The sequence below is a fragment of the Medicago truncatula genome, chromosome 1 (assembly GCF_003473485.1).
Source record: "Medicago truncatula cultivar Jemalong A17 chromosome 1, MtrunA17r5.0-ANR, whole genome shotgun sequence".
NCBI lineage: Eukaryota > Viridiplantae > Streptophyta > Magnoliopsida > Fabales > Fabaceae > Medicago > Medicago truncatula.
Genome location: NC_053042.1, coordinates 39,003,511 through 39,022,539, shown reverse-complemented (window position 1 = coordinate 39,022,539; position 19,029 = coordinate 39,003,511). Strand labels below are relative to the sequence as shown.

Below are 19,029 nucleotides of genomic sequence, written 5' to 3'. Positions count from 1 at the left end.
AGGTATCACCCCTAGAGCGGGTGTTGTATGGTGGCTTACCAACATTAGTCTTCTTCAGGTGTTGCTTTTGTTTCTTGGCTAAAACCGGGATGAATGGCATTTCAGCTGACTTTTTATCATAATCACGAATACGGCGCCATAACTCCATGTCTTGTTGAATTCTCGGATTACTGTTATGTCTTCATGTGCTATCAGCACCAAACTATCTGGGGCCGAAACTTGCACCAAATCCTTAGACACATCTTGGGACCGCTCCTCAGCATCTACTACCAAAACCGGCTCTATTGGACCAAACTATGAGAGGGCCAACTGGGGATCCAGAATGCACGTCATCATGTGCTACATAATAATGGTGATCTGTATGAACCGGTGACACCTCCCTACATCATAATGGTGATCCGTATGAACCAGTGATACTAAATTGGGTAAATGATGATCCCCAAGCCAATTTGGAAAGCTACTACCTCTGTAGTCATTGATGGTGAGCCTCATGAGGTTTCTATTTGGCTGAAGAGACTCCAACACTGAGACACATGCTTCTGTTACTGAGCCATCGATTTCTCTCCATTCATCATACGACACACTTAATTCTTCTAAATGTTTCTTATCTTTCAAATTTGCTGCCATAACATCAGCTGGATCAGCCGCATTTTTCAACCCTGAAATTCGAAGCCTTCCTTCAAGGTGGTTGAGTTCTGCCAACTGCTTAATATCAAATCCATGTTGCTCTCCCACAATAAAATCAGTCGGCATCTCAAGATTGATTAACCCTCTCATCTCCTTTGGCATTTCTTAATATGTGTGCCTTTCAAATTAAGATGACATAAATTGATGAGTTTGCGAAAATTTGATGGGAGCTCAATCGGTTTAAAACATTCTTCCAGTAAGAGCGTATGCAAATTATACAACATACAAATGGAATTAGGTAAGCTTGTAATCTCGGTGTAAGAAAGGTCTAGATAGCGCATAAGCTTTAAGTTTCCTATCTCTTCAGCTAGCTCTGAGAGATTGCAACAAGAGAAAGACAACATCCGCAAATATTTAGTCTTGAAAACAAACTCTGATGCACGTTGGTGGATATCTTAAAGTATTTCTCACCAACACTTGTTCTTCTACCATCAAATTCTTTAGTCCTTTAATGTTATGAATTTGCTTTAGTTTTCTATCACCATCTTCCAAATCAAGGCAGCACCAAATGTGACATGTCCTTTGAGGGATATCTTGCACTTTCACACCCTCTATTCGTAAGCGAAATTCTCCTAACATTGATGTCATTAAATCATTGATAAGATCATGCACGATGAAATAGCACTTACCAGCCCAGAATGGCAGAATTGCTGATTTTTGGAAAAACGACATTGACACTAGATCATTGAAGAATTTATTACCCAACTCTTCTTCATTTTTGGCTATTTCCCAACCCTTTAGCAAACCTTCTGTCATCCAAAGCTTGATTAATCCATCATTTTCAAACTCATAACCCTTGGGAAATATAGAATAATATGCAAAACAATGCTTCAGATTGGAAGGGAGGCTAAGGTAACTCATTCTCAGAACGGAATAATTGTTGCTGCTGTCACCCTTGGGTAAACGCCGCAAATCAGTCTCCAATATCTTAACCCATTCATTTTCGGAGAATTTTCTTTGCAAGAGAATCCCCAGTGTTTTCAGAGCTAAAGATAACCCCCCCACCCCACATTTTTCTACTAGTTTCATACCAATCGTTTCAAGATTTGGATATTCAAACATATTCCTGCCTTCAAAACCATATCTCACAAATAAACTCTTAAGAGTCACTCTCCTCCAATTGCCTTAAATAAACTCCAAAATCATATCTCACATGTTCCTGATGCTATTTGTCATCACGATCATCTTGCCTCAAAAAGATCCCTGGTTAAAAAAAAGTAGTAAATGCTCCAAACATATTCCTATTTTTGATCCAAGCATCATCTAGAACAAGTAAATATTTATTCCCTGCTAGCCAGTGTTGCAGTTGATGATAGAGTATTTCTTGGATGAGACGAAGACAATCAAAAGATTCAGAAACATGGACCCAAGCTTTAAATTCAAACTGCTCATGTATCCTATGGTCATTGTAAACAAGTTGGGTTAGGGTTGTCTTACCCTTCCCCATCAGACCCACAATACTGATTATGGATACCTGGTTCGCGTCTGAAAATAAAAATTTGATTATTTCCTCTTTTTCACGTTCTCTACCATATATGATAGATTCAGCCATGAATGATGAAGTTGCAAAAAGATCAGTTTCGTCAACGAATCCCCACACCTACCATATTACAATGATGTTTATTTATTTATTCATTGATTTGTTTATTGTTAAGATACCAACTACCTCAACTATATTCACTTGTTTCAAATATATATTCTTTTTTTAAGTGGGAAACATTTTGTTATTCACTACATTTTAAAATGATAAACTTATGTCAAATAACACCAAGAGTGGGAATAAGCTGGCCTAAGCTAGAAGTTGTTAGGCATAAGTATGTTGATAAATAAACAAATTCAAGGACTAAATTTAATATGTAGTCTATCATATGCTTATGTTTTTATTGGAGTTTGACCTTTTATGTTTTTATTGGAGTTTGACCTTTTATAAAGTCTTATATGATATGTTAGTCAACTTAATTGAATTATTTTTCAAATAAAAGTATTTAAATAAGTAATCTGACATGCATTTGTTTACCCATAAATAATTATCTTGTTAGCCGAAGTCGGCTAATAGACAATTATAGGTTAGGCATGTTTCCCCTAGCCGATGGAAGATTAGGTGATTGTTATTGCAATCGAACGAGGACCATCTGGTTCTTTCTCAAGTCTAATGCATATAGTATATGGATCTTGAAGACTTTAGACTAAGTCAAAGCTCATTAGAACCGAACAATGAGGCACGAAACTCACAATCCTTGTTTTTAACACCATTAACCGCAAAGAGCGATGAGTAAGGAGTTACGTTTTAAGGAAGATTGTTCACTATGGACGTTATCAACTGATCAAGTTGTCAAGTTGGAAGATATCGAACGAACATGGCCCCCCAAACCCCTCAAAGAGGAGAAAACCAACACACTACATGTCCTTCCTTCTCCTCCAAAACCCAACTCCACAAATCCATGTGTTATTTTGTATCCAAAAAAAAAAAAAACTAAATTTTTAGTTTTTGAAGACGGAGATGCTCTAAATTCCAAGTTTTTTAAGTAAAAAACCGTCCAAGTCTCTGTTTAGATATATTAACCGGTTCATTAAAAAAATATTATCCTTTTTATACTTAGATGTTCTAATATGAAAAAGTATCTCAAAGAAGCATCAAACATAGTTGTCAATATATGACCAACACTGTCTCACCATTTCTATTTCCTCTTTGGATGAATTTGAATTTTGAATGCCACAACAAATTAATCCACACCCACTTGTAATTGTGGTGATGGAATTCGTAAAAGTTATGAGCAAAATTGACAGTGTTAAAGAAATATTAAAACCAAACGAAAGCAAGCAACAAATTAAGAGGTCTTCAAAGCTTTTTTATTATAGGTTTTAAAGTTTAAGAACCAAAAGAAAATAAAAAACACGAGTAACAAATTCAAAGCAAAAGGCCAAGTTTCAACATAAAGTTTTCTATGCTAAAATATTAGCATTTATTTTTCATCATCGGTACATATTGGATATGGCAGCACACACCCCCATCATGAACAGGCCATTGCATTCAAATAAAAAAATACTTGTCAACAAAATCCTTGCCTTGCTCTGCATAGAAAAATAAATACAGATAAAAATTAATTAAACCAGTGAACTTTAATTAGTTTTTACTGAAAATATATCTCTAAGCATATATATATATATTTTTTAAAACTCGGTATCCGATCCAAGGACCGACTAATCCGAGGGAATCAATCCCACCGCCCACTTGCGGGGGTCCGTTCTAAGCCAGCTCTGTATGAATTTTGCATATATTCAAACTAGATTCAAAGCTTACCTTGAAGACGCATTAACCTGATATGAGGATCAATTGGTAAACCCATTTCCTCGAATTTAGGATCATATAGCGAATTCATTCTACAGATGAAAAATAAAATCGTCTTTAATATAATGAAATTATTATCAAAATGTGATCATGTTATTATTATAAATTTATAAATAAATATCATGACATTACATTCGTTCGGAAGGCCGGCTTTTGTTGTTGTTGTCGTTTCCAAGTCCAAACATTTCACTCATACCATGCTTAACTAGTTGTTCGTTGATGAAATCTGTCTCCTCCTATATTCAAAGACATCAATATCTTAACACAATATTTCAAACATTCACTCTATATATAAAAAAAAGGATATGATTTTTTCGACAACTAAAAGAATGATCCATGTTGTAAGAATAATTCTTACTACCATGTTAACAGCATTCATTTCAACACAATATTTTAAACGTTCATTTTATGTGGGACTAATTTCTAATATGGTGAAACTAGCGCGCATTTCATCCAATAAAAAAAGTAAAAGTTAGAAAGATTAAGTTAAAACTAGGGTTGTTAGCATTGCTCTACTTACCATTATATTAAAGACTCCTTCAAGACTCAATCATAAACAAAATAGATTCTCTAGCACCATTGAAATAGAATACTATACAACAACCAAAATAAATGAAAGAGAACCAAAGTTTCTAACCTCTTTTCAACAAACTAGCCCTAAACCTAAGACACCATTTTAATTTTGCTAACTTGAATTGATAACTTATAAAAGAAACAAGCAAACAAGTAGTTAAAGGATGTAAATTACGTACTTCTTCTGGATATGGTTTATGTAGAAATGGAAATTCTTGTGGATATGTTATACATGTTATGTCTGATGGTGACATATTGTTATTCCCCAAAACAGTGACTGTCTTGTCTTTTGCAGGAGAGGAACCTTTCTGGTTTTTTCCTATCTCCATGTTATTCAACCTGAATTTAATTGTGTGCATGTGTTATACATTATTTAATACAGGAGAGTGTAAACTACATAATCTAATATGAGGAGTGTTATTTGAACAATCATTTGGTTGACAATTTTTAGGACAACCATAATTTACAAAGAAAAAGTTTGTATTTGCACAAAAATCAAAGCAATAGAGAGATAAAGTAAAAAGTAATGTGAGTATGAGAAAGAAAGTTGTTGCAAAAGTTGTCACAAAATGGATGTTCAAATATCATTTCTCATCTAATATATAGATAGATGGGGACAACTAGAAACATAATAAGTTAATTGAATTCTCTTTATTTATCGATCATAAATCAATTATAATTTTCTTTTAATAGCCAAAGAAGATATATTAAGAAGGGACAAAATATACTCCAACTCAGAAAGAAAAAAAAAATCATATACCTATGTTATAAATTAATTCTAATAATGAAGTTAGAACTTACTTAGCAGTTAGAGAAGATGCACTAGTTCCTTCTTTTGACATGATGAAGAAGCTGAGAGTTCCTAATTAAAAAGATAATGATGAATGAAATATGCTGTTTCATTGTGCAAAATCAAGATAGCAATTATTATTGTTTATTTTTTTGACAAAATTATTATTTCTTTTGAAGTGGAAAAAAGATCACAATGTTAATAATTAGAGTGTAAGAATACTCAAACCAGAGATATACAACATCATCACAAAATAGATCACAATGTTTAATATTTTACTTTAATATGCTCATGATGCATTAAGTCTAAGAATATTTGCAATATTTCTTACTCAAAACAAAGAAGAGGAAAAAACTTTCAAATATTCCCAACAATTCAAGTGGCACAAAGTCTTGATCAAATGCACGTGACACAAACTATAAATAGTTTGGTTAAATATTCATCTAAATACCTCATATCAATCAGAGAAGAAAATCACAACTAAGTATGGTTTTGCTCGGTCACAACGCTAAATAAAAAATATTTGAGCATACACATGAATAAAAAAATTAAAAGAGAAATAAATAGTCATGTCAATTTTCATCATTTGATTCTTTACTCTATAAGTGGAGTCGTCCTATATGTCGTCAAGCTTGCAATAGCATATCAGATGTGATTAAAATCAGATAACTCAAATTTTCATTCAATTTGATTTTTTTTATGATTATAAAAATTCAGACGTTAAACTTAGAACCGTCTTATTTTGATTAGACAATTCTGATCTTACTGACTGAAATTTTGGGTGTCAACCGCACCGAATCTGGATCTATACTTATAGTACTCAATACACCTGCACAAACAACCAGGCTTGTCCAAAACATCCAAACCATGGTACACACATCAACCAAAAACAAAACCCCATTTGAAATCAAGTAAAACATCAGTTTCATCGAATATTAATACTAGTAGAATCACAAAATCAATCAACAAGAAATTTCAAATTTCAAATCCTAGAGATGAGTCACAAGCAGGAATATAAATTGAAATAAATTCTTAATAATTTGAAGTAGAGTCAATATATTGTCCCCTACAAAATATATAAAGAGCAAAACTGAAATAAAAAAGTAAAAATAAACATAACTGATGACCTTATAACATTTGCACTATAAAACAACTTTATATGAGTGAGAATTTGTCCATTACCTGCACAGGAGAAAAACAAAAATCAGGTATAAGAATAATAATACTAAACCATATATATTATGATTGAACATATGAAAGAGAGAGGGCATAAACCTGGTCTGCAAACAATGTATAAGTTCTCTTCCTCACTAATATTTTTTTAGAGGCTCCTCACTGATCTTTGATATGTGGACTAGTGTATATATATACAAAGGTTATACGTAGTTTGTTTATTATACATACTACCTTTTTTTTAAGGGAAAGTTCCTTTTTTTTAAGGATAACATTTTCAGATATCACTTTTACAAAAAAGGATAAATTCAAAACAAAATTATTTGGAAAAAAGATAAAAGAAAAAAAAAGGAAAAATTCAATAAGCTAAAAAATTTATGTAATATAAAATGCTTACCTAAAAAAATAATTCTATGGTCAAAAATAATTAAAAGATAACTTTCTAAATAAAAATAATTCAATTTTCAGAAAAAAAAAATTTAAAACACCTTTTTCAAAATCAATAATTAAAAAAAAAAAAAAAAAGAACAAATATCACATATGATAGATAAAAAATACAAAACACTGCTTAAATAATTGTTATCTTGAGGTTCTAGCTTAGTGGTAAAAGCTTAAGCTTGTAACTTCAAGGTAGAATATTCAAATCCTCTAAAGAACGGTTGTAAATTGATCATGAGTGTAATTTTAATTTAAAAATAATTATTTTTTTCAGTCTAATAAAACAAATTGTTACTACCATTTTAATACACATATTTTTCTCCAAGATAAATTTAAAACAACATCGTTTTCAAAATATAAAAAAAGAACTTTGAAAACAATTAAGTAAAAATGGAAATTTAAAGTATTATCCACCTAAAAAATAGATATAATTCAAAAAATTAAAAAGATATATACAGTAAACAGAAAAGGAAAAGAAAAAAAAAGATAAGGTCAAGTGAGTAATTTTTTATGATAAAGATAAAGTCAAGCACAGGTGGTGGCTCGATCCTTTATTATGCTTGTAATTTTTCTTAGCTTTGTTTTCATGGTTTTTTCCCTTTATCCGATGTAACAACAATTTTCTTTTTGCTTCTCTCCAGCATTCAGGGAAAGTAAAATTGTTTGTTAGTATACTTCCATTTTAACTTCTTAAAAAAAAAAAAAGTAAAAAAAGAACTCCAAGTTTATAAAAGATAACTTTTCAAAAGTCAATATAAAATAAGATTAAAAAAAAATAAAACACTATGCTACCTTTTCAACACACTCATTTTTTATTTTTCACAACGAAAAGTTCAAATCATAATTGTACCAACAAAAAAATCAGTAATTCTTTTTTAAGTAAAATTTTAAATATATAAGATAAATTTTAAATAAAAAAATAACTACAAAAAATATAAATTCTATATAAAAAAAAATTCAAATATCAAAAGAACATTTTTTGAAAACACCGCCATTGCCTAATAGATAATTAAAATAAAATGAAAAAGAACGGTATAAGATGAGAATAGGCTAATGATGACAGGTCATCTTACGTTATCTGTAGCATGTTTTTCAGTCTTTTTTAGTAGGTTTTACCAACAAAATGGAGGAGTATTAAAGTAATTGCCTACGATTTTGGAACATTTGTAATGTTTTCTATATTTGAGTTTGTAATCAGAATTTTTCTGAAACATAGCAATTTTAGGGTGTTCTTGATGTAATTCACGAAGAAATCATGAAAATCAGCAAAGCAAGACATCCAAAGATTTTTGTGGTCCTTGAAAAGAAGAAGATTGAATATTCAAGAGGCCTCAGAAGACGTTACAAAGGGTAGAATTATGTTCCCAAGTTCCAAGACATCTTACATTGAAGAAAGCACCAAAACGGACGAAGAAAAAAGGTATTTCATAATTGGATTTACACTGAAACACCTAGGCGCATGAAAAAAGCGCCTAGGCGCATGACCAAAGCGCCTGGTGCATGGAAAAAGTGTCTGGCGCATGATTTCTTAAAATTGACACGAAGAGGATTGAACTTAAAATCCTTCCATACACTTTGTTTCTGGAAGGGGCCGTGCAAAACTGGGTAACCATAGGTTGATCCTTAATTGTCTCGACATCAACGCCATCATATTCAACCTATAAGATGTTCATCCTCATACGCATCCCTTCGAGGATATATGTTGGTACTCAGGTTGGATTATGTCTGGTCAAGGAAAGGTTTACCGGCCACTTTCCAGAATACGTGAAGAGGTAGTATGTCCATGTTCATGATATTCTCAGGCATGCATCAATTGTACTTGTTGTTAGTGTATTCCTAGTAAATCAGGTTTTCTTGGATTTTTTGTTGCACATTATACTTGAGGCAGGTAAGGGTCCGAAGGTGGAGGTCTATTCGAATTTAAGAGGAATTTTCAAAATTTTATTCCTCTTAGCGAAATAAATAGATGAACGAATCTTGATTAAATCATTAATCACATATGAAAAGAATGTAAGGATTCATGTGTTTAGCTCTTGAATCTCTTATCCTTTGAAGTCAAACTAACAGAGTTAATGATTACAAGCACTACTCGATGACAACACCTCTATTCAGTCCACACGAACATATTCCTTCATTCAAAGTACTAGCTACTTGCGAATGAAGGCTTGGACAGAGGGACAATTTTTAGGGTTTCAGAAAACTAGGATTTTTTAATTGTGAAATTTGATTAAGTGTGTTCTTACTTCATCACAAGGGTTCTATTTATAAAATCATTTGCGTTCTCTGCAAGTCAAGCAATCACTACTGGGCTTATGTAAGCCCATTAACCCACTCGCTGGTTTTTGCTAAATAATATGCCTCACTTACATCTATCATTTGTTTGTCATTTTGTATGTGACCGTGTAGGTTCCTGCAACGTTGCAATAATATTAAATATTATATTTAATATCATAAATAGTGAGCGGTATCTAGCAACACACTAATGCTACTCAAATGACAAGAATATCATGTGATCTACCAAAACATTTATGTGATAATGATTTTGTGTATAATTATCTTTTTGCCCTCATGTTGTCTAGTTCAATATTGGACCCTTGGATATTACTCTTGTTATGCAAAAGGACTCGCCCCATAATATGATTCATGAAGTACATATCAAACAACTTTATAATTATCATGTTATGGACAACGTTTAAACAACAACAATATACTTGACTCAAATTTCTAAGGTACATAGTGATTTCATGTTGAATGGTGAAATACACCACTTATCACTATGACAGTTACATTACTAGTGTCTGATGAGTTGTTTGGAGCAATCTATGCAATTGAAATTGCTCATGACTAGTTGAGCAATTTGTAGCTTAAATGTGATTCTAGCTTAGATGTTTTGGCTTTTGAATCCCCCTAAATTTTGGCTTTCAAAACTAGATGTGATAATTGCTTACATAAGCTTAGCCATATGTCCTATTTTTTTTCTCGTAGATAACTGCCCATGGTGTTGCTATACACGATTTCTCTTGGTTGGATTACACACCTCAAGTTATTTTAGAAGACTATTCCCAAAATAGATTAGGGTTCTTGTGTCTTTTTCCTTTTGTGTACATCATTTTGTGTGCAAAAAAATGACATAAGAATGTGCTTTTTTTAATATTTTAATTATTATTAATATATCGTCTCCAATTTTTTTGTTAATAGATCGAATTTTTCTTATAAATTATAAAATAATTATACAAAATATTAGATTAAAGTAATTATACTTGTGCTATCTACACGTTGAAATAATAGTTTAAATTATATCTACAAAATTTAATCACAACGTAGAATTTATTATTTGAAATATATAAGTTTCCAAAAATGTTACAAAATATTAAAGAAGCTTATGAAGTTAGAGTTTAAATAATAGAAAAATCATAGGAAATAATATGTAAGTGAAAAGTAATAAAATTGTTAAGTTATTGGAGGGGAAAATTATGGAAGAAGAGGCATATTTAGAGCAAGAAACAATTTTAATCATATCATATAATTATAATTGAACAGATGGAAAAATTGTTTGTCTCACCCACCACAAGAAGTTTCTAATTTCACATATTTTCAGCTATGGAAGTTTTGTTGCTGAAGAGAATCATAAACATAGAAATTAAAGTGATGGTAAAAATAAAATTGATTTTGCTCTCTGTACAAGCATCCACTTTTCCAAAGTGTACTTGAATTTTATTTCTCCAAACATGGTCAACATTGAAGCATGAATAAAAATGAAAAGCATAGTCCAACATACACTCTTCCACTTGCATTAATTTCTGAACATAAAGAAACCTTCAGAAACATATTTAAAAAGAAAACGCAAAATGAAGCTTATAGAAATCAGAAAACAATATAAGGATGTGTAACATACTAGCACTCTAAGGCCCATTTGTTGTCTTGACTCCGACTATGGACATGAGAAAGTGGAGCTTTTCATTGATTTCGACAAGATCGAAGGGGTTCTCCTTGACAAAAGTAGGGGGTTCAACTCCGGTGAAGATGTAGAGAGCCTTCAATTCATCCGCACATGATGCTTGGATTGTACCTTCATATCCTATTATCGTACGGATGACATGAATCTGTTTCCATATGTTCTCCTCATTGAATGAAACCTGCAAAGCCCAGAGTAAATAGCTTGATAGTGATAAAAATGTGTACTAATTCACATGATAATATTTCAGATAAGCAAATTCAACAGAGCCAAACACCATAAACATGACCTTATACATTTTATTTTAAATCAAGAAAATTAATTGCATTTAACTAAATTTTTTAGTAATAGTGAAGTTAGTTATTTTTGCTTATAATTGAGACTTGTAGGGTAGTTTAGTGTGAGTAAATGACGCATATAAAACTTATTACTCGTAACTTATAATTGTAACATAGTTGGCAAAGCACTCAACTTTGTAATTTGGAGACCAAGGTTTGAATCCTGCATTACATAATTCATTAATTTTTTCACGCAAACTCGCTCGGAAATCATCCTCCCTTAAATTTCTGCTTCAGGCCTACAAATGTGTTGGATGCACTTATACATCTCCAGTCTCTATTATGATCTAGTTTCATATTGTGATGTGCAGAAAAAAATCAGAGATAGTTGAGTGTTAGGTTAAAGCACTTACAAAGTGCGTGCTGAGATTAAATTGACACAAAAATTCAGGAATATAGAGGACATCAATAAGCTATATGTGAGAATCAAGATTCACACTCCCTATGGCCAAAACCTTGACTTTTTTAATGTTGGGAAGATTAAACAAGTCTTTATATGGTTTGAGATAAGTTCTCCTCAACCGTCACTGTCCTTGGATTCAAAAGTTGCATAGCCGACAATTCTCTCTTCGCCAAAGGTTCTAATGATTCATTCGTTATTATAGTTGTTTATGTAGATGACATAATCTTGGATGGAGCCAATCAAGCTTTGCCACATCAAACACACAACTAAAGTTGGAAAAACAGTTAAAGCTGAAAGTTATTGGAAACATGAAGTATTTCCTTGGACTGGAAAAGTGGAAATAGCCAAGTCATCCAAGGGATTCCACATGTATAAGAAAATAGACCTTGCAGCTCCTTGAAGATATAGTATTTTTAGTAGCAAACCTCTACCCATCCCTATGGACCCTAATCTTCCCTTATCAGAAGACAGCAGTAACCTTCTAGAAAATCCGACTAAATATAGGAGAATGATACGCAAGCTGATGTATCTTACTGTTTCTCCTCAGTTTGTTAGTTAGTTTTTATACTCAGCTAGTTGGTTATTCTGTTGTGCATAGTTACAGCAGTATGTATATATAATCATCATCTCTCCTTTGTATTCAAGTTTTATGAATGAAATTCAATATATTATTCAGTCAAACCTATTTCTTGACGATATATATGTTGGGCATACCATGTTACCATGCATTTTGTGTAACTTTTTCCACATGGAAACAAAGATCAAAAAGCATGCAATTACCCAGAATTCCAAGACAAGTCCTACTGAACTAGTTCTTAATAAAATAAAAATAATTCCATCGTTCCCAAGGTATATTCATCATATGATAACATCAAGAATGTCTGAAAAATACACACAAATTAGACATTTACCTCTTCAGAAGGGCAAACAATGTTTTTTTCAGCGGAACATTCAGAAGACCTGGACTCCAGTTCTATAGACGAAACAAGAACCTCCATTGAATCTGTATGCATGTCAACCGTAACACTTGAAGATTCTGAAAGCAAATAAATTAATTCAGACATTGGCCCAAAAAATAAATGGAATTCAGAATGGAAATGCCACATATATAAATTTATGGCCTAACCTTCTTGCAAATCAATTGTATATGAGTACGCGCCAGGATCTATTCTGTTTTCGTCACACAAATGAAGCTCACTTTCATCAGCAATTTCTGTAGCATCTGCATCTAATGAGTCCATTATTTTATTATATCCATGCAACTGCATTTCTTGATTCACAAGGTCAGAAATATCATCCAACTCCCCTTTCTGCAGGATAATAGGCTCAAGTTCCTCCTCAACATTTTCATCTGTATGAATTTTGTCATCAGTAACCTCAGGCGAGTCCTCAGCTGACAATATATTAATAACCTGCATTTCTATCCGCAAATCACCAATTGGTTCATCTTGAAAACCTCTTCCATCAATCAGTTCAGAAGTTTCAGAGACCGGCTTCTGTGAATCATTTGAACCATCAACCTCTAACTCTAAATTACCTCTTGAAGGTTCGCCTGATTCTACCTCATTGAATACACTTCCCTTATTATCATCATCATTTCTTGATTGAGCTGTCTCCTCGCATACTTTTGAATCTTCTTGATTTCTCATTTCTCCTTCAGTCCACAAATCATGTTTGTCTTCCTGTCCTGCTTCCACATTTTCATTTGTATCAATTTTGTCATTGGTAACCTCAGACAAGTCCTCAGCTACCAATATATTGAGAACCGGTGTTTCTATCATCAAATCGCCAATTGGTTCATCTCGAAAACTTCTTCCATCAATCAGTTCAGAAGTTTCAGTGACCGGCTGCTGTGAATCATTTGAGCCATCAACCTCTAACTCTAAATTACCTCTTGCAGATTCACCTAATTCTACCTCATTGCAAACATTACCCTTATCATCATCATTTCTTGATTGAACTGTATCCTCGCATACTTTTGAATCTTCTTGACTCCTCATTTCTCCTTCAGTCCACAAATCATGTTTGTCTTCCTGTTCTGCTTCCACATTTTCAACAACTGAACCAATATCTTGATGGCTTTCACTTGTTCCACTGGAAACTCCTTTTGCATATTCTCCTCTCATATCATTTCTACCCTCATCTCTAATTTTTTCTAATAGCCCTTTTGTTTCTTTATGCATTGCTTCCTCCTCTATATCACCCTCTTCCACCTCATCTCCACATTCCTCTAAAACAACATTTGTGACACCAAACTCGAAGGGTTCTTTAAATTCTTCACTTTCATCAAACCCTTCCATAATTGTACCTCCACTCATCGGCTTCTCATCATCAAGCTTATGTGGTGAAGGTTCCTCCTCAGAGAAATAATCAGTGCTGTCTTTCTCAGAACCATTGTACTGGATGACATCGTTGGCATCACTTGAATGTGATAATTCCGGCTCGAACTCCTCGTTCACAGCCCTTTGCCCATAATCATTATCCAATATCACACTTTCCTCACTAACATCAACCATTTCATTGTCTCTCTTTGCTTCATCCTCTTCATTCAAATCTGTAATATCACTATCTTGCTTGAAACGCACGTCTTCAAGTAGCAGTGGACCCTGTCCTTGATAAGTAGGACTAGGCTGAGGGAGCAACTTACTCATTAAATTCTGAGTACAACTATGGCTAACTAAGAACAAAGCACAAGGCATGGAAACTACAAGACCAATAGCAGAAGCAACTACAAAACCTGGAAGAACAATAGGAACAGAAGTGGCTACAAAACCAAAAACTAATATCTTCTTTCCCATATTGAGTCCCTTCTTGAACACATAGTTCACTTTGCTACCATTATTGGTATTAGGTTCAAACCAGTGTTGACTAGTACTAGTAATCATAGTATCCCTCTCTTCATCTTCTGCTTCTTCCAAATCCATCCTATTATGCCCTATTTGAACAAGCAACTTAATTATATATGCATGTTAATTGTAACTCACAACAGCATAGCTATTTCACAGTTTATAGAATCAAAATATGTTTGAAAAAAGAATAATACGAATGAGAGAAAGAAGAAGAAAAAAAAGAAGGAAAATCAGAGTTTTACCTGAACTGAATGTAGGATAAATAATAAGCTTCAAAACATCAAAGAGCTGGCTATGTTCTACCGTCGGTTCTATGGCCAAATTCACTGGCTAGGGAAAAGAATATGGGTGAACTTTGATTCATCATTAATAATTTGTTCTTGTCTTAGACACGTGCTAGGAAGACAATGATGAAATGTGGAGGGGAAAGAACGTGCCACCTGTTTTTGCATGCAAATACTATAGGGGCTTCATCTCTCCGTTAAAAAATATTGAGATTTTTATCTTCATCTTATCTTATCTTATCATTATAAATATCTACTATTAATTTTGATCATTGTTAATGTAAAGAATTATTTTTTAAAAACTGAACTAGTCCATTTAAATTGGTCATGGTTAATGTGAAGATTAATTGTCAAGATTTTGATATCATTTTCTACTATCTGGTGAAGAAAATTTTGACCTAAATATTCTCCTTTTCTTTTTAAAACATTTAATACCATTTTAAATCTTTATTTTAAGAAAAACTACGAATAGACTAAAATAGCTTTAATCATATTTTTTGTGGTTTTTGAAATAAATTATTTTTATTAGATTTATTATGAATATTGCAGCCAAATACACAATTTCTATGTATCTAGTTCTTGTTCAAAAAAATTCCTATCTATTTAGTTAAAATATTAAAAAATGATTTTAAAATTAACAAAAAAAAAATATAATTGACCTTATTTAATATGTTTCTTAGTTTTCAAAAGAAAAACTAAAAAATAGTTTTAAGTGTTTTTTCAAGATAAAATAAAATCGTCGTTTTGGAAACTGGAACGTACAACTTTTCATATTTAGTTCAAATAACCATCTAAATCATCTTTTATATAATTTAGTAAATATTTGATAATATTCTTTCAATAAAACTATTATAATTATAATTAAGAAATTGGTAAAAAAAAAAAAAATGTGTTGAAAACTTGATATTGAATTCCCGCCGCTTATGCTCTAAGAGAAAAAATTGAACTTATTTTCATCAAAATAGATAAGTTGATTCTTTTTTTACAAAAATAAATAAACTGATATTGACTCATATATATTGACTCATTTAATTGTTATTGTTAATTTACATCTAGAAAAGTCTTTAACTCACTGTAATTTTTTCGGTCATACTTTTACATATCCTTTGTGTGATGAGGGGGAGAAATTTACCTCTCTATGGCGATTTTGTATCTTTTACCTTAAAAATAACTAAGGTGTGTATATGTATGATTAGAGAATATACGATAGAATATTGCATGGAGTGTAAGAAAGGAAATATTCCCATACTGATTGATGGAACACACGTACAAAGAAATGAAAAAAAAATATATTGATATGTTATGGAATATTAGAATTACATCAAACTCAGTATCCTCTAAATATTTTAGTTAAAAATTGTTAGAGAATACATGAACCGGAGAGAGAGCCATACTCCCTAATTCCCAACAATTTGCAAAATATTGTTCTAACATAAGTATCGTTTTAAATTTTTTTAATGCACTAGTAATTATTATTTTGATCAATCGTATATTCCTGAGTCAATTTCTTAGATTTTACATTTGCGGTAGTAATTTTCTTTAATATATGTGAAATTTTATATGATTGATAAATTATATATAAATATATATTTTCTTAGCAAGAGAATTTACATATAAAAATTAAAAATAGAAAAGCAAAAATGGCAAGCATAAAAAAAATATAAAAGCAAAAATAATATAAAAAGATGACAACAGAATGATGTGTATCGTTATAATGAGGATATAAATTGTTATTATATTCAATTCACTTGAATAGATCTAGTTGTCAAGCTGATGAACAGACCAAAACGTGTTTTCATTTTTAACAACAATATTAGTTTTTTTTCTTCTACTTGTTCTCCTTGTTAGTAAGCAATCATCAAATTTGTTTGCATCTTTGATCCTATATATATAGCACTATGGTTATGCAACATTCATCTTCCATTCTCCTAAAGTTCATTGGAAGTGCAAATAATTAGAGCAATGGCTAGGGTGATGGTGCTTGTGTTTTACATCCTAGTGCTAGTGAATATTGCAAGTGTTCCATCATCTTCAGCTGCTCGTTTATTAGGAACCAACGATAAAACCAAAATATCTACTATAGAAAAGAAGGTTAAGAGTTATTTGTTACAAAATGGACTTGGTCAGACACCTCCCATGGGGTATGTTATACCCTCTCTATGTATACATTCACATCTATCTTTAATTGAGATATATCACCTTTTTTTTTTCATTTTTTTACCTTTTAAAATATACACAAAATAAATGCATACACATTTTTTTCATTAAGTGCATAATTTGGTAATCAATTATACATATGATGTTCAGATGGAATAGTTGGAACCATTTCGGTTGTGATATTAATGAAAGTTTAATCCGAGATACAGGTATATATGTTCTTCATCTTCAACGTTTCCTTCGGGAATCAAGGCTCTGGCTCATTATGTTCACATGAAAGGCTTGAAGTTGGGGATTTATTCAGATGCTGGGTATCAACATATTAAATTATATTTGATGATCATAACAATTATTTTTTAACCATTATTTATAATATCTACAATTTTTATGTAGAAATCTAACTTGTAGTAAACGCATGCCTGGATCACTAGGACATGAAATACAAGATGCCAAAACATTTGCTTCTTGGGTATATCATATATACATTCATTATTGAAAGCCAATTTTCATTTCTACCAAAATTATATTATGCATAATTATAAGTTGTTAACCAACACTAATTTAAAATTTTCTTTAGGGAGTAGACTATTTGAAGTACGACAATTGTGAAAATAATGGTATAAGCGTTAGAGAAAGGTATTTAATCAATAGTATTCAATTGCAAATAAGCATCTACATACATGTTTTATAAAAATCAATACTTATTAGTTTCATAAATTTTGTAAATTAGGTACCCACCAATGAGTGAAGCCTTGTTAAACTCTGGAAGACCAATCTTCTTCTCTATGTGTGAATGGTGAGTTGAACGGGTGATGGTGCTTCTCATATTCACACACACACTCATATATATATATATATATATATATATATATATATATATATATATATATATATATATATAGGAGATGTATCAAATAAGAGGAGTAGTTATTATTGTGAGAGATGAGAGGAAGAAATAATGACCATTAAATCAAAATGTACGGTATAGATTAAAACACCCATTGTACATTGCACTTGCACCTGATTCTTTTTTCCTATGTGCCTCCTTCCTGCTTACTTTTTTCTCCTCCAGTTTTCTCTCGCAAATTCAATAACGCCTGCTACTTGTTCTTCCCTGCAATTTCTTCCAACAAGCTGTGATAATCAACATAACAATTATCTTGCAAAATCATTATAATGATTGTAATTAATTAAAAAAAACCCCTTATTTCTTCAAATCTAGATCTGTCAAAAATAATGATGGGTTTTTACATTTATTCTCAAGAATCTCATTCTCTATTCTTCTGGATTTTGTAGGTTAACTTTGTTTGCTTAATTCTGGGTTTTCACATAAATTGAAAAATGATAGTATCAATATCAATCAATTGATTATAAGGCACTGCAAATTCTATATACTCCTTAAAAAATACTCAGAGAATTCGAATGTCATAGAATTGATAGAAATTGTTTGTGATTTGTTGCCGAAAATTTGAAAGCTTCTATAAAGGAGGATGATGTATTCCATGAATTTTTGGAATGGTAGGAGGAAAGATTTTGGAAGAGAGCAGGCAGGGAAAGAGATGAAGAGGTGGAGAAAGAAAGAAGGGGGGAACACATGACTTTTTAAATCCTCTCATTTAATCTCAGCCATACATTTTTATTCAATGGTTGAGATTGAACCCTCTCATAAAAAAGGGTCCTCTCATTTATATATATATATATATATATATATACACACACACACATACACATATACATAAATTAATAATAATAATATAATATTCAAATTGTTATTCCCTTTTAAATTCCTTTTGGCTTAATAGCTATTTTCCTTCCTTAAGTTATTATTTGGTATCATTTTGGTCCCTTAAGTAAAAAAAAGATTGTTTTGGTATTTTATCTTTATCTTCGTTACATGTTTTGGTCCCTTCCGTTAGTTTTAATAAAAAAAATTAATTGTTATCCACGTGTCATTTTGGCATTGACTGAAAAACTTAATTTATTTTCTTCATCTTCTCCACTTAAATTCTTCATCTTCTTCCCCCATTTTCTAG

At 31.7% G+C, this 19,029-nt stretch overlaps 2 protein-coding genes across 3 annotated transcripts; one reads left to right on the top strand and one right to left on the bottom strand.

Moving 5' to 3' along the window:
• Nucleotides 1-10,685: 10,685 nt before the first annotated feature.
• Nucleotides 10,686-14,954, bottom strand: LOC25484609 (COPII coat assembly protein SEC16). 2 transcript variants are annotated; one of them, XM_039828933.1, is made up of 5 exons: nucleotides 14,798-14,954; nucleotides 12,833-14,641; nucleotides 12,618-12,742; nucleotides 10,906-11,146; nucleotides 10,686-10,810 (listed from the first exon to the last, which is right to left on the bottom strand). In XM_039828933.1, exons 2-4 carry the CDS (start codon nucleotides 14,628-14,630, stop codon nucleotides 10,913-10,915), a joined length of 2,157 nt encoding a protein of 718 aa, XP_039684867.1. In that variant the 5' UTR covers nucleotides 14,631-14,641; nucleotides 14,798-14,954; the 3' UTR covers nucleotides 10,686-10,810; nucleotides 10,906-10,912. The 2 variants fall into 2 exon arrangements, with proteins under 2 accessions (XP_039684867.1, XP_013468925.1); XM_013613471.3 differs by having other exon boundaries at nucleotides 10,703-11,146.
• Nucleotides 14,955-16,801: 1,847 nt separating this feature from the next.
• On the top strand, nucleotides 16,802-17,822 carry LOC25484608 (alpha-galactosidase). The gene is given in 6 exon segments (XM_039831139.1): nucleotides 16,802-16,980; nucleotides 17,147-17,196; nucleotides 17,199-17,307; nucleotides 17,390-17,465; nucleotides 17,574-17,632; nucleotides 17,727-17,822. Coding segments are annotated over 6 exon segments (543 nt in total). The 3' UTR covers nucleotides 17,797-17,822.
• The last annotated feature ends 1,207 nt before the right edge of the window (nucleotides 17,823-19,029 follow it).